This window comes from Trachurus trachurus (genome assembly GCF_905171665.1).
Source record: "Trachurus trachurus genome assembly, chromosome: 16".
NCBI classification, from domain to species: domain Eukaryota; kingdom Metazoa; phylum Chordata; class Actinopteri; order Carangiformes; family Carangidae; genus Trachurus; species Trachurus trachurus.
The window spans coordinates 16,363,373-16,378,803 of NC_139902.1; the positions used below are offsets into that span (position 1 = coordinate 16,363,373).

Sequence of the window (15,431 nt, forward strand, 5' to 3'; positions counted from 1 at the left end):
GGGGGGCGGGGGGCGGGGGGGGGGGGGGGGGGGGGGGGTCTGGCTGTGCTAAATTATCCCTTTTAACAAAAGAAGCTCTAAGCCATATTCACTGGCTTTGATTTAGATTCCTCAAATAGAATCCAATTAGAAGGCTTGAATGTGTTCCAAATGTCCCAGGCTAAATAATGTATGTGGAGTACAAACGGTTAGGACAACGACAAACATATACAACGGTTTAAAAAAACAAACAAACACATATTGCATATTCATCGATAGGAGCTTGTGTAGGAGCGAGCAATAAACTGAATGGTGAGAAGCAGACTGTTGTGCAAAGAAGTCTAGCTGTCCTGAGTCAAAGAGTTAGGAGATGGCATAGCCCAATGCACTGCTCCTCTCTTTCCTGTGTGTTTTAGACCTGCAGCTACACCAGGAACTAGACGGCCCCTTTCTGGTCCTGCTCTGTAGGCACGGAGTAGACCCTGCAGACAGACAGAGGAGGGAGGACGATGGTGGTGTTAAAAACAAAAGTATGACATCTTTAAGACATTTTTAGGCTCATTCTGGGTTTGTTAGCAGAAAAACACAAGAAGCATCCATATGTGTTGGAATTCAGGAAACGGCATGTCTGCCTCATGCTGCAGGGCTCTGACAGGTGCACAGTGACTGCATCGCCTCAAAACATAGCTCATCCCCAGGTGGGACTTATAAAGCTGGCAAGGAACTGTTGATCCAACAAGCCAGAGGTTGCTGTGTGATTAAGCCTCTTTTCAGCAGAGCGATCAGTCAGCACCAAACACTGCCAGAGCTGACTGCAGCCTCAGGAGGCAGCCAGTAATCCCGCGGAGGAATTTAACCCTTGCAGATTGACTTGGGTGTCTGCTCCACAACGGCAGTTCCCCTGCTGCTCGAACATCTCTCGGGACTAATTTGAACTCTGAAACCCCTCTGCCTCCAACCTGCAGGTCATGTAATACTGCACGCGAGAACAAAAGGAACTGATTAGTCTGCAGAAAAGCTTTCCCAGAGCTAATGGTGGCTAAACAACCAACGTATGGAGGGCAGGAAAAGTGCAGAGAGAGAGAGAACATCTCTGTGTAACTGGTTTAGGCTGTTCTGCTGCAGATTGTTGTCATGACGCCAGGACTGTGTTTAGAGGCGTGTGTTGTTCCTGAATAGAGTCACCTCCTCAGACCTGAGTTCATGGGTAGGAGAATGAACAAGTTAGGTCCTGTCCCATTCGGTCATACCGACCCAGTAGCACTGTCTCAGGTCTATTGTTGATGGCTAAGATGGAAAGGGTTCAAGGTGGGGCGTGTGCAGCGGTGGTAGTGTAGTGCCTCAGGCTTTAGTACCAATTGCTGTGCAAGTCTAGACGGGCTCAGATGGGTGGATGCTGGCTGCGTTTTGCCACTTGAGTGGTTTCTTTTTTGTTGTTTGTTTTTTTTGGTTTTAATGCTGATGACTTGGATGAAGTAGGACAAATTGGCAGGGCAGCAGAAAGGCTGTTACCCACCAGACGGGTTCTGTCACCTGCAGGCTGACATGGTGTCAAATGGAACATGCTGTATTGGCCTTACGAAGAAAATTAAGTTGCTCTTCTTGTTGCATGTGACAGTACAAGCAAAAAAGAAAAAAGAGTGACAGCATATTCAAACCTTACTAAGAGAACACCACAAAAGAAGATAATGTAACAAAGAAAAGAAAGTGAAGTAATTTGACCTTACCCTTGCTGTCGACTGTGCATGCGGCGTCTTACTAGCATTACGGCTGAAAGGGGAAGAAATTTTGAAAAAAAAGGTCACAGCAAGAAAAGTTGTGAAGTGAAGGGCTTTGAAGCAGCTTATTGTGGGAATGAAAAATTTACTAAATTGTGTCTGAGCAAAACACAGATACTTACCGACTATCGTTGCAACTGAGAGAGCCACCACAGCCACAGCTACGATGATGACGATCAAGGTGAGCTGATCTAAAAGACAAAACGTGAAAGGGTGTATGAGCGTATTGAACAAGCAGTGTTAAGAGGGTTTAGTTGGTACAATTGTACTAATGAATCTGTGTTTCAATCCATTTACTGTGTAATGCATATGACAAAATACTTTTCTAACCTGATTTGTCTTCTTCACCGGTAGTTTTATCTACAAATGTTTTACCGCGGGACTGTCTGCTGTCTATTACATCTTCAACTACTTTATCTGAAAAAGAGAACAAAAAGAACAAGAGAAGAGTTCATACAAGTGATGCTGATTTCAAGTGTGCTGTACATTCCCACCCCCTACATCACAATTCAAGCAGTACCTCTCCTACACACACAATAATACCACAAAATGTGCTTCAGCAGAAGAACTCAGTCATTAAATGAATAGTTCTACAATCTGGGAAATATGATTTTCATGTTGCTGAAAGATGAGAGGATCGATGCCATTCTTCTGTGTCTGTTTTCATTAAGCAGAAGGACTAGAAACAGAGAGGACGACAGGCAGCCATCATGAACCTGTCCACAGGAAATAATGAACACGCTTATTTGTACTTATCTGAACAAGAACCAATTTCTGCCTGGCTAAGGACAGTCTGATACAAAAAACCTCAAGTTACAAACAACACACAACATGATAATTATTGGGTTTTAGAAGTAGGCCTAGGTGGACAGCCAATTAAGCTGTGACCTGCTTTCCAGTCTTTGTGCCAAGCAAACTAACTGACTTCTGGCTTTAACTTCATATTTACCAGCAGATATGAGAGTAGTATTAATCTTCTCATCTAACTCTCAGGGGGAAGCGAATAAGCATATTCCCTAAAATTGTGGACTACTTTTTCCAAGTCTTGCAGATAATCATTTTGACGTGCGTGTTGCTTGAATAATTTAAAAGGCACTTGAAGGAAATTACAAACATGTATGGAATTAAATTTATGTGAATAATGTTTGTTTGAGGCTTTAGAGGAATCGCAGCCCTTCGCAGAGAGGCTGCTTCTCCAAGAGCCGACTGACTGCAGCCCTGCTCTAAACAGATCTGTAATTCTATCAAATGTCAATCAAAGTGAAGATGAGGAGTGACAGAGAGAGGCGTGGGAAGGGAATGAAAATGCCAATGTTGATTAGCTGACCGGCAGGACGGTGGAGACGTCGACGTGTTCATTGGCCTTTCGGCAGAATCCACAGGGCCCCTCCAGGGAGCTAATTGATTCCATCAGGCCTTAATGGTTGGGAAGAGGGGAAGCCCGACAGGGGCCATAGCCCCTCACACATCTCACTGGACTAGAACGCCCTATACTGTACATAATGCTGACTTACTGACAACAATTACAGAGGCCATAACCTTAACACACTCTCCTCTGGACAGCTGTGATTACAGTGTTTGTGGATGTCACACGGAAGAAACTAGAAACGCGTGCAGCCCTTCTATCCACTCTTGGGAAATAAAGTAAGAGTAAGAGTACTTACTCCCTTTCTCATAGAGATCCTCATCATCGACATCTGTAAGATAAGAAGAAATTACCTGGTTGTTGCTTCTCAGTTGTGAGCATTTTGCACATAACAACGCTGTGATAATTCTCCCTGTGTGTAATAGTCAGGATATAGACATTTTAATGTTTTAGCAACAATATTAATTGAAGGTTTATGAAGTCACTTTAGGGCTAAAAGGCCTAGGAGCAAACAAAATTAACTATGAACAAAAATCAATATTGCACAAGAAATCTTACCTACAGAACTAGAGAAACTACACCCACTATGTGGAGTGACCAAAACCATAACTAAAAACCTCCAGATGAGGAAGCAAAACCATAAGGGAGAGCTGCAGGTGTGTCACACATTATCATGCAGCACCTGTAGTGCACTTGCGTAAAGTGAGTAGAAATGTGCTAGGAAAGGTTTTGTTTTCCTTGTCCAGCAGGCTGCATTATGAATATAGGTCACATATTTTTCAATTATTCTATTTGACATGAAATTCACTGGTTCATGTCAACAAACATGTCTTGTGTGACCCCTGACATCTGTTAATTACTTCATACAGTACATGGCCTAAAGGACCCACTGAGCTTAGCCAAATATTGGAACTGACAGTAATTGTACAGGAAACGTGTAGAAACAAGCCAAGGGCCTAAGAATGAAAATTACAGTGTAATAATTTCTTTAATAACAAATATCAACCAAATATGTTGTTGGTACATATGGCCACACATTCTCTTCCTTATGTCAAATACATTTTATTTAATGTATTCAGCTTTTCTTATTTTATACAAAGATGAATGACATACCAGGATCTCCAGATCCTTCACCGTCTTCTGAAACAGCTGTGAAAAGAGACGGAGTAAAAGAGGTTTTGATCAATGGGTTTCACCTGGTTAAATTTAAAAAAAAAAGAGTAAATAATACACTCACAGTACTCATTTTAATACAGCTTAAAAGATTAATGGCCATTAAAACTCTGCTTCAGAATGCTTCTACACTCAGGACTGTATACATAAAAATAAAGTCTATCTGCTTATACCGAGAGAGTGAAGTACTGGGAATATTGTTGCTAATTTCACTGCTCTCCTTTAATGTTATTCTTATACGTGCCACCACTTTCTTTCAGTGTAGCGCCTTCTCTTTCAGGTGGTCGCATAATTCAAAAAGTGAGCGCATACATTAATCCTGTTGCACACAGCACAGCCTGCTCATACGCAGGTAGGTGAGAAAAACATACCGGCGCAGGGACACATAGGCCCTGATTAGATGTTTATCACCTGAAAGCGTCACAGAGATGAGAACATACCAGTAGCGGCTGGCAGCAGCAGCAGACACAGGAACAGCAATCGCATCATCTTCAAATGCTGTAGAGAGGGAGGGGAGAGAAACCGAGTTAAAAATACCTGCTATTAATATTCAGAGCCATTGATGTGTGTGAAATCTTGGTGTTTTGGTTTAGAGATAGAATGTGATGGAAAGCAGAAACGCTGTCTATTATTGGGTGCTTGTTTGGCACTTTGAGTTCCAGGATCACGTACCGCGAGTGACTGGAAAACTACAAATTCCACACCAGCCAGTCCTTGAACTGTTCAAAACTAGTTGGTTAAGAAGTATGCAGGTTAAGAAGTATGCAGGCAAATCTAGATTGCAATCTGAGGGTCAGAGAACGACAGCCTTATTTCCCTTAGTGCTCAGCAGAAAAACAATTGAGTTTTCTGTCAACAAGTGACAAGTATTCAACATTTTCCCCTTGCTTAGTAAGGCCCAGGTGTCATGCCAGGTGTTGAGCAGCATTAGAAAAATGATTGTGTCCCATGACTTTCTCTGGTGAAGGACTCAGATCAATAATTTATTTTTATTCACTGTATGTGGCTCAGGAGTTTTTCTGTTATTCTAATATGGAACTAAAAAACCATGAGCCCAATTTAGCATATCCACCAACTGTACCTCATTAAGGAAACAAAATGACACTGGCTGTGACGTCTGTTTGTGTGTTGTTTTTCGATGGAAGAAATGCCACTACTTCCTCATGGCACAGCCCCAAAACAAACTCTACCTCCGCTCCCCATCGCCACCTCTTAGATGTGAAACACAGATGTTGCTGGCCTGCCAAACAAAGTGCCAGCTGTATTCAGCACAATAAGACCAGTGATATTTTTAATTTGGGGAAACATGGGAATGGCCTCTCCTCTGGTCTTGTCCCGGATGATGCAGCCAGAGTTTGGCATGGGACCAGGAATCAATAATCACTCATGTTTGATTCTGAAGGAACTAACCCATTGACCTTTCTGTCATACATACAATAGCCCCCTCTTCATTGTTAGCAAATGCCCATTGTGTCCTTGCTTCCTCCATGACTATGAGAAACAGGGCTAAGGGACAGCAGCAAAACCTCTAAACACCTACTCTTCACCCACCCACAGCAGTTACCGACTCACTGCTTCCTACTTATTACTACAATTTAAGGAAGTGGATTATGTTCAGTACATGGCAAGGAGATTCAAATCACCATATTAGGTGAATGGAAATGAAGACATGAGAGGCATGTGACTTAAGAATGGAAACAGGACACTCTGCGGCATCAATTATTTCTTTTAATAAGGTTTTGGGCACTTTAATGAAAGACCGAGGCATCAGGGATGTGTCCATACACTGTAATCTTATCTATAAATGTGGCCATGGTAGATGATCTCCTCAAACCTTCATGCGAGACAAATGTCTACCCTGTAGGGCTGCAAAGGAATGAGTATGGCCCAGTCCACAACAAGATTATCTTCATGCTAAATTAGCAGAACAGCATCAAGGACTATTTTGGTTGACTATATTGGAAAAAGATGTTAATCACGCAACTGAGGCTGATTGGAGAGGGAGTGTGGTGTGGGCTGTTCTGGCCTCCTGAATAGCTGCAGTAAATCTCCAAACACAAATAACCTAAGAAGCTGCAAATAAAACCCCCTTCTGTATCCAATTTGCTTTTCAGAGTCACTTTGGGTGAAATAATAAGCTGATCCAATTTGGAAATATTTATCAACCCAGTCCACTGCCTCTGTATTAAAGTGGCTCCTGACGCCTGCATTATTTTTCAAATTGGGTAATATATTCTTGTACATTTGAATACCGATTGAATTTGCTCTTTAATACCACAGCTAGTTTTCAACATATAATATCCAATGGCTTGCTTATTAAGTAGACATGCTGACTGCCTTCTGGTGGGAGATGAAACGATCATAGACTCTAAACGTTGAAATCGAAAAAATGGAGAACAGAGCCTAAACAGTGCTGTAGCTCGAGGGTGGATGAGTCTTGTTTTTTCTGTTTTCCCCAGTGCAATTTTCCACTGACAGGATTAACCCTGAACCTCATACCTGTCTGGTCAGGCCAGCCCAAAGAACACCTAAATCTTGTTTACCAGGTTTAAGTTTCAATGATGAACACTTCCAGCCCCTAACCCACCCAGTACTATCTATATCAACAAAATACTCGCACACAAACAGAAGTTTACTTCATGTACATAAACAGAACTACATGCAGAGACACAGACAACCTCTCTCTTATCTGGTTGCACACTGCACAGATAACAGCCCTATGCTCAACCACCATGCACTTGTGACAAGACTTTGACACCATCGATAGAAATCACTAACATGCAAAGATATCAGAATTACTGTGGCCTATAGAGTTCATAGGAAAAGCGATACAAGCATGGACATTTGAGAAAGAAGGAGAGAAGATAGGGGAGAAAAAGTTTACGATTATTGTGAAGATGTATCAAAACTAAAACAGACTCGCTCTAAAAAGAGTGAGCAGCGCAACAAGGGATAAGGGTGAGACAGGCGGGGGAAAGCACTCAGATCATTTGTTATTCATTGCCATTCAATTTTATAAAAGTGGTAGCTTACTCTGCTTCAGTGAAGAGAGAAAATATTCTTATTGAAATGTTTACTCAACTCTGCCATCTCTACAGTGGCTGTTCATCTAAGAGCAGATGATGCAATGCCATCTTTTCCCCCCATAACATAAGACACTCTTCTATGCCACTGGACTGCGAATAAAGTAACAAGCAAACTAATGATAAAATAAAACCAAAAAAGAAAGAAAAACTCACAATACCTCAGTTGGTGCCATGCATACGAGTGAGCAATCCACCTTTGATAAACAGTGACTAAGTAGTTACTTCCAATAGAAATTGCTTGTGGGTGTCTTGTTGAGCATCAGGCCAATAAAGCCAGCAGCAAAAGAGGATACGTGTGTCTGACTATGGCAGCTGCCTGAGAGACACATATCCTGTATTTGCCTACCCCCCCCCCCCCCTCTCTCTCTCTCTTTTGCTCTCTGCACACGTGTGTACAAAAACATAAATCATGCTAATACACACAAGAATGAAGGGATTCTATAGTCCAACCAAAAATGTTGGTATTTTAAACCTCTGCTGTGGTCAAAACAGCAACAATCAGATTTAGGGGCATACAGCACACCGGGCACGTACACCTCAGGTTTGCTTTTTATCAGATGGAGACAAAGCTGTTGTTTTCTGTTTTGTTAAGCGCACTATCACAAGACCTATCCCAGACGCACTGAGGGTTTGCACAACCCAATCTATCTGAAATGCAGCCTCATCACTCCTCTAAGAACCAAGCAACACACAACGTTTGGAGTGGGGGGGGGGGACTCAGCAGAGACAATGTGTGAAGGGCTCAACAAAGATTTGGCGCCCTTGCTTCACCTCTGACACTCCCTGGGCAAACAACAGCAGAAAAACACTTTGTTATTTAGTGTCAGACTAATATTATGGTTGAAAGCGCACCCACCATTACACACGACAATCTTAGCATATACACATGCGCGCGCACACACACACAGGGACACACACATACAGGAAATGAGATAAGGGGTGTTAGTGTGCCAAGTCAATTTTTTAACATTAATAGCTCCATCACCTTTTGTGACCTGCTTCCTTCAGGAAGAAGCCTGGATATTTGAATGAATGAAATCAAATTGCCACATAGCTACACACATCACTACAGGACAAACTGACAAAGTGCTGTTGTTTAGAGCTGAAATATCTTACACACTGTAGGAGAATTACAGATAATTTACACACATCTGGGAGAACTTGTTAAATAAGACAGAAAAAAACTTAGAATACTTGAAAATATACAGGAAATAGCGTGAAAAGGGTTCACTGCTGAGACAATAATGCTCATAAACCAACAAAAAAAAGCTCAATGGTGGTAATTTTGTATCACATTACAGTCTGTTAACATTTAAAATACCAATAACCTACCAGCTCAGGGGAGAGCCAGGTCTGATGCAAAGTGTGTGTACTCCTTTGGAGGAAAATTTGGGTTTTAAAACAACACCCCTGTGTCTCTTTCTTCGTGCCTGCCTTGAAACTTGACGCACTCACCGCAACTGTAACGTCGGGCGATCATATGAGCAACACAGAGGCGCTGAGTCGTTAACAGGAAAAGCTCTCTGCGATTGATACATTATTCTCACCTACGAGGGGATTCACAGCCACCTCATTTTGCGCTTTAAAAACTGCCCTTCGTTTTTTGCCGCGTAGTTAAGTTTCTGCCACTGTGGAAAATACCTTCCAGAGTCTGCTCACAACAGCTGTTTTGTTTCCTGAAAGTGAGTTATGCTCAGCTCTGCCCCTGTCAAAAACGAAATTAGAGCAGTCAAATCATTAAGGCCAATGCTGTAATGATTGGCGTTTGCGGTTGTTGTTTTTTGTTTTGTTTTTGTTTTTTGCACTGAGCTACAAAATGACAGGAAGTTGTGATAATCAAGGATAATGCAGATCACCTGGCAGGTGCAGTTTAATTTGTCCACGACTGATGACGTCCATGGTGAGTGACAAGCTGAAATCACGAAGCACAGGTGTGCTAATTAACCACCTTAACCATCGCCCTCCATTGTATCTGGTGGTGTGTTGCCAGCTTAATCGATAAGTTTCGACACTGTTTTCCTCATGCAAATAGCCCGTAATTCATCAGTTTAAATCAAGGAAAACAGAATCAGCAGCTACATTTGTTCCATCCATGTTAGTTTCCTTGTCAGAGTGAAGCAATGCAGTTTGTGCTGCTCCTCCACGTGTGTGTCCTGGGACTTGGTGAGTGTCATGGTTTATAAATTGTTATTGTTAACAGTGCTGAGCTGGAATTAAACTATAAATGCATGTCATTGGTATACCCAATTTTGGAATTCAACAAAATTTTCACCAAGTTAGTCTTTTCCTTGCTCCAGTTTCACCTTCATCACCACTCTCCTGGATGTTTGCAGCATGCATGTATTAGCATTATTACTCTTTCACCTGCACCACTCAAGTCTCAACAGTTCTGCTGTCTATCTTGAGAGGTTCTATTTGACCAGTTATGAGTGATGAATAGGGTGTGGCTATTTCTTAACCCATGGCGCAACAAAAGATACTAATCTGTGCACTGTTAAAAGGTATTACTGGCTGTAATTGGTGTCTTGAGAAATTTGCAATTGCCTTTTTTTTCTATTGAGATGTGCATAATTAGATATAATTTAAAAAACAAAACAAAGAACACACCAAACCATCACCACAACAACAGTTTGTCCTTGTTTACAATGATGCAGATTTTCTTTTTTTTCTTTTTACATTTGTTTCCTTTCTCATGACAATCATTACAGTATAAACTTGTGATAAAGATCAACCTGTGAGAAATATGGCAGTAGTTTTAAGCAAGTAATTCAGAGTGTAGACTGAAAAGTAAACTTACATTTAAGTGAGTTGTTGTTTAGATATGTCTCTATACACTGCTGGTATGTCGTTGCTCCCACGCCAAGATCCTTGTTATCATGGAAACTGCCAGAGTGAGTGTGCACGTTTTAATACAGTGTACTCGGCCAGGAACTAGGAACTACGTTCTTCATTGGCTGCTGAGCCTGTTGAAATCTGACACCACCTGTCTTATCTGTTACACAAGTTGACATACTGTGCACACACTGGGAAACTCCAGTGAATAGACATTGTCATTTGGTGCAAAAGTGTTTACCATTATTAAATCATTAATTACTGTCAGAAGTCGATCTTTCTTAATCATGTTATTGTTCACTTTATATGCACATTTCCTGCAGATGTAATGTGGAAATATATTGAAATGTTTTATATTGAATATGAATATACAGTAAGAGTTAACTCAGTTTTCTGTTCTCTGTAGGTCTGTCTGCAGCCAGTCCTGGTAGAAGATTTCTGATGATGTTTCCCCCTCAAAATGACCCAACAGCAAATGTTAGTCATCAAGTAACTATAATGGCCACTGATGTTTGGACCCCGGTCACTGTGATGGTTCTGGAAACCCGCTTCATGCAGCGTATCTTCCTGTCTGCTCACCAGTCAAAGACACTCCACCTGCCATTGTCTGTTGAAATGAGGAGAGCTCACTCCTCCCACCTCCTCAGTGTGGTGTCCTTGAAGCCTGTTACAGCTCTTGCCTCATTCTGCACCCAGACTGGTTGTGACCACAGCCTCCTTCATGATGTGTCCACCTGGGGGACCCACTACTATCCCATTACGCCTCACTTACCTAACCAAACAGCTGTCAGTCAGATGGTGATCACCAGTTCAGACCGTGAGACATCAGTGGACATCTTACTCACAGGGGAGGTGCTCTTTGATGATAAATTGTACCACAGCGGCAATGTACTTAAGTTGCGTATAGGGGTGCTGCAGAGTGTGTACCTCCAGAGCAACACCAGTCTCTCTGGCTCAGAGATAAATTCACAAGAAGCTGTAGGTGTTGTGGTTGGCTTTACATGTTCCAAACACACACATGAAGATTGTTTCTATGGATTTGCTGAACTCTCTCCAGTTTCACACTGGAGTTTTGATCACATTTTATTTCCGCTAGAAAACACAGGAATTAGTTCCAGTGCCCTGTTGGCAATGGCTTCTATGAACTCTGCTCTGGACATCAACACCAACACTGGGCAGAGGACTGTCTCTCTTGTAGGTGGCGTTATGACGGTCATCCCAGTTGTGACCTCAGATAAAATCCACATAACTAGTGACAGTCCCCTCCAACTTGTTTACTTCAAACATGTCAGTGGACAGAGTTTTTCAACATTAACTGTAGTGCCATCTGTAGATGATATCTGCCAGACTTATTCAGGCAATATGAGTGCGCAGCAACATAACAGTGATCACAGAGGAGATTTAAAGTCTGGTGTTCAGTTCTCCCAAAGCGCCAACTTTCCTCAACAGTCAGGTGATACAGAGCTCAGTCTTCCTCAAACAGACACAGATGTCAGACACTACCTGAGTAACATGAACAGACTACGTGCAGCAGTGTGTGAGAAAAGTATGAACTGTGGCTTTTTCAGTGACTTTACGTACTTAATTGTTGAACATTTGGTGTCTTGATCTGTAACACTGACATGAATATGAACTTTTTTTTGTTTCAGCTGCACATTCTTGTGAAGATCTACAGTGTGGCCACAAAAGGAAGTGCCGTATCAGAGATAAAAAACCAATCTGTGCCTCAAAAGTTGAAATATGCTCTGTATTTCGTGACAGTTACTACCACATGTTTGATGGCAGAGATTGCGTCCTAAAGGGGAATACTAACTACACTTTAGTTCAGACTACCTGTACCGGCTTGAATGCTCCTGTTCCACTGCAGATTAATATAGCCAGAGCATATTTGAACAGTCCCACTGTTTCCACTGTCCACAGAGTGCAGATAAGCACCCAAGGCCTTCATATTTCCATAGTTAAAGGAGACAAAAACCATGTGAGGGTGAGTGCAATAAATGCATTTAAATTATTATATACACTTTTGTAATTTGCAAGTTCATATAGCTCACTCTTGTGTTTACACTCAACAGATTGACGGACATAAGAGGAACCTGCCCTTGACCCTGGGAAATGGATCTCTGAACTTTTACCCTAGTGGCTCCAGTGTTGTCTTGGAGACTAACTTTGGCCTGGTGCTGCAGTATGACTGGAAGAACCACCTTCAGGTTGCAGTCGGTCCAGAGCTGTTTGGAGTCCTGTGTGGCTTGTGCGGAAATGCTAATCACAGCTCCTCAGATGGCGTCATTGCCTCTAATGGCACTGATGGGACTCGGATGGGAGCTGCAGGCTCCTACACTGAAGACTGCGGCGGAGGTGTCTCATGTCCAGTGTGCAGCCAGAGCCAGACCAAATCTTTTTCTGGCTCTGAAGGCAGCTCACTTAGGATTTTGCATGAGCTACTGCAAAGGAGGGGTGGCCCTTTTGCAGATTGTCATTCATATATTGATCCTGAATCATTTGTAAATAGTTATGTAAACAGCCTCCATGTCCAAGGAACTGGCTCTTCTATGTGCAGTGTTTTGACTGCCTATACTAACATCTGCCAGAGGCATGGAGCCAAAGTCCAAAACTGGAGAGCCATTACCAAGTGTCGTGAGTCTGCTAACATTTCTTTTAAGTTTATTTTTATTTGTTAGAATAATGGTTTGCCTATAAAATGATTGTGTTGTCCCTTTTCACAGCTTTGGCATGTCCTCTGAACAGCCACTATGAGATCTGTGGCTCTGCCTGCCCTGCTACATGCGCTCACCCAGTGGCCCATCATAATTGCACACTGCCTTGTGTGGAATCATGTCAATGCAACAAGGGATATCTGTTGAGTGGTGGCAAGTGTATGCCACATTCAGAGTGTGGTTGTGTCCACCAAGGTTCCTACTATCTCCCCAAGGAAAACTTCTGGGTTGGTGAGCAGTGCCAAGAGAAATGTACGTGTCAGCCCAAGTCCAAGAAGATTATGTGCACTCAGTCTCGTTGCCAGTCTGGGGAAGTGTGTAAGGCTGTGAATGGAGTCTTGGGCTGTCACATGGATCGGCCTGGGGTGTGCATAGCCAAAGGAGATCCCCACTATACCACCTTTGATGGGCGTAACTTTAATGTTTACGGCAACTGTAGTTATCTCCTCACTTCTCACTGTCCCACCTGGGGGGGCATGGAGGACTTTAACGTGGAGGTGCAGAACCAGATGATGGATGCCACCGCTGTTTCCTTTCGCCGCGTTAAAATGTTGGTTTCTGGTTATGTCATTGAGATGTCAAACGACTGGAGTCACAGGGTAGAAGTATGTTCATTTGCCACTGTACTTTTAGACCAACTTTTTTTTCTCAGTTTTAACATTACTCTTCCTTTTCTCAGGTAAATGGTCTGCTTCTGCATCTCCCATCTGTGTTGAGTCAAGGCAAAGTAAAGCTCTACATGACTGGACTCTCGAAACACATAGAGACTGATTTTGGCGTTGTTGTGACGTACAGTCCTGATGTTCTGACCGTCCAAATGCCAAGGATCTACTCTGGTAATCTCTGTGGCCTGTGTGGAAACTTTAATGCTAATCCAGAAGACGACTTGATACTTGATGATGATGAAGCTGATATCCTTCATGCCATTAGATACTGGCAAATCGACACTGAAAATCAATGTGTGGATTCACCTATAAACTCCTCGGCTTGCACTTCACATGATGTGGGTCTTTATGGTGGAAAGGATTTCTGTGGAAGGCTACTGGATACAGAGGGAGTGTTCCAGGGCTGCCACAAAATGGTTGATCCACAAGATTTCTATGATAACTGTCTTCATGATCTCTGTTATAGTAAAGAGACAACCCTGTGTCAGATTCTGTCCAGCTACGTCACTGTATGTCAAGAAATGGGAGCTTTAGTAGATGAGTGGAGGGCTTCCAACTTTTGTAGTAAGTAAGATTCCACATTTTCTTTTGAATGTGAAATGTGTAAAAATATATATTTATTATATTTTCCTCCTCTCTTTCAGATCTCACCTGTCCACCTAACAGTGAATACCACCTGTGCTCTAGTCAAGTCTCTGATTGTGCAGAAAATTCAAATCCCCTAGCAGCAAAATGCAACGAGGGCTGTTTCTGCAAACCTGGGTATTTCCACAGTGGTGGTAAATGTGTACCAAACTCTGAGTGTGGCTGCATTCACAATGGTGTTTACCATGAAATCCATGAGAGCTTCTATTCTGAGAACTGCCAGCTCTACTGTGTCTGTATGGGCCACAACACGCTGCAGTGCACCAACCACACATGTCCTATTGGAACAAAATGTTTCATCCAAGATGGCTACAGGGCATGCCATGCATCACAACCTGCTAAATGTGCAGTCTTCGGTGGCCGACACATCAGGAATTATGATGGGCTCAGCTTTGACTTTGATATGGGAGAAGGACCATATGTTTTATCCCAGGTTTGTGATGAGGAGGAATCTGACCCCATAATTGTCCAGCAAGGAGATCTGCACCTCAGGGCCCATGGGTTGAACATTTCATTGGAAAGGCAGCTTTTTGGAAAAGCCAAGGTAAACTGTTGTGCATTTGCAAACACATACTGTTTCAGTTTGCCTTGTTTGTAACGTGAACTATTTTAAAATTTCAGATTAATGGTGTTCTGTGGGGTCTTCCTGTACAACTGGATCATGTCGCAATACTCCCTTCTGGCTCGCTGACCTATGTTGTTGTTGTTGACACTGGCTTGGTTATTATTTATGGAGGGCCTGATCTCATACAAGTAGCAATTCCTGCATCCCATAGACAACTGTGTGGCTTATGTGGAAACATCAGTGCTGTTGCTACAGAGGACAAACTGGACCTGAATGGCAGACTGATAAGTAGTGTTTCTACATCTGTGTCTACCTGGCCTCTTTCACCACCTGGAGCAAACTGCAACTCAACCAGGGCAGCAGAATTTGCATCTGATGACGTCTGTGGCATTATGCTTTCCTCTGTAGGACCATTTAGTGGATGCCACTCCACTGTGCACCCAGAGCCTTTCTTTCAGAACTGTGTGAATGACTTGTGTATGTCTAATGGGAATGTAGATTTCTTTTGCAGGAATTTGAGAGAATACACTTTTGCATGTCAAGATGAAGAAGCCCAAGTTGAGCCATGGAGGAGTGAGAAGTGTCGTGAGTATTTGTGAAAAGGGTTTTTCATTAGTAACTCAGAGGT

The 15,431-nt window shown here is 42.6% G+C and overlaps 2 protein-coding genes across 3 annotated transcripts in view; one reads left to right on the plus strand and one right to left on the minus strand.

Moving 5' to 3' along the window:
* LOC310999300 (uncharacterized protein) lies at positions 1 to 10,278 on the minus strand. 2 transcript variants are annotated; one of them, XM_083989643.1, is made up of 8 exons: positions 10,180 to 10,278; positions 4,737 to 4,794; positions 4,237 to 4,272; positions 3,422 to 3,454; positions 2,088 to 2,174; positions 1,880 to 1,948; positions 1,707 to 1,749; positions 1 to 461 (listed from the first exon to the last, which is right to left on the minus strand). In XM_083989643.1, exons 2-8 carry the CDS (start codon positions 4,783 to 4,785, stop codon positions 416 to 418), a joined length of 363 nt encoding a protein of 120 aa, XP_083845769.1. In that variant the 5' UTR covers positions 4,786 to 4,794; positions 10,180 to 10,278; the 3' UTR covers positions 1 to 415. The 2 variants fall into 2 exon arrangements, with proteins under 2 accessions (XP_083845769.1, XP_083845768.1); XM_083989642.1 differs by lacking the exon at positions 10,180 to 10,278 and adding an exon at positions 7,541 to 7,667.
* The window catches only part of LOC310999725 (IgGFc-binding protein-like), a gene marked incomplete at both ends in the record, with an annotated part of 21,376 nt that continues 15,172 nt past the window's right edge, over positions 9,228 to 15,431 (plus strand). Inside the window, 9 exons of the mRNA XM_083990281.1 lie at positions 9,228 to 9,282; positions 10,621 to 11,217; positions 11,664 to 11,667; positions 11,976 to 12,198; positions 12,287 to 12,569; positions 12,938 to 13,527; positions 13,608 to 14,157; positions 14,238 to 14,739; positions 15,045 to 15,388. Of these exons, the coding sequence (XP_083846407.1) occupies positions 9,228 to 9,282; positions 10,621 to 11,217; positions 11,664 to 11,667; positions 11,976 to 12,198; positions 12,287 to 12,569; positions 12,938 to 13,527; positions 13,608 to 14,157; positions 14,238 to 14,739; positions 15,045 to 15,388 (3,148 nt within the window). The remainder of the gene's footprint in view (positions 9,283 to 10,620; positions 11,218 to 11,663; positions 11,668 to 11,975; positions 12,199 to 12,286; positions 12,570 to 12,937; positions 13,528 to 13,607; positions 14,158 to 14,237; positions 14,740 to 15,044; positions 15,389 to 15,431) is intronic.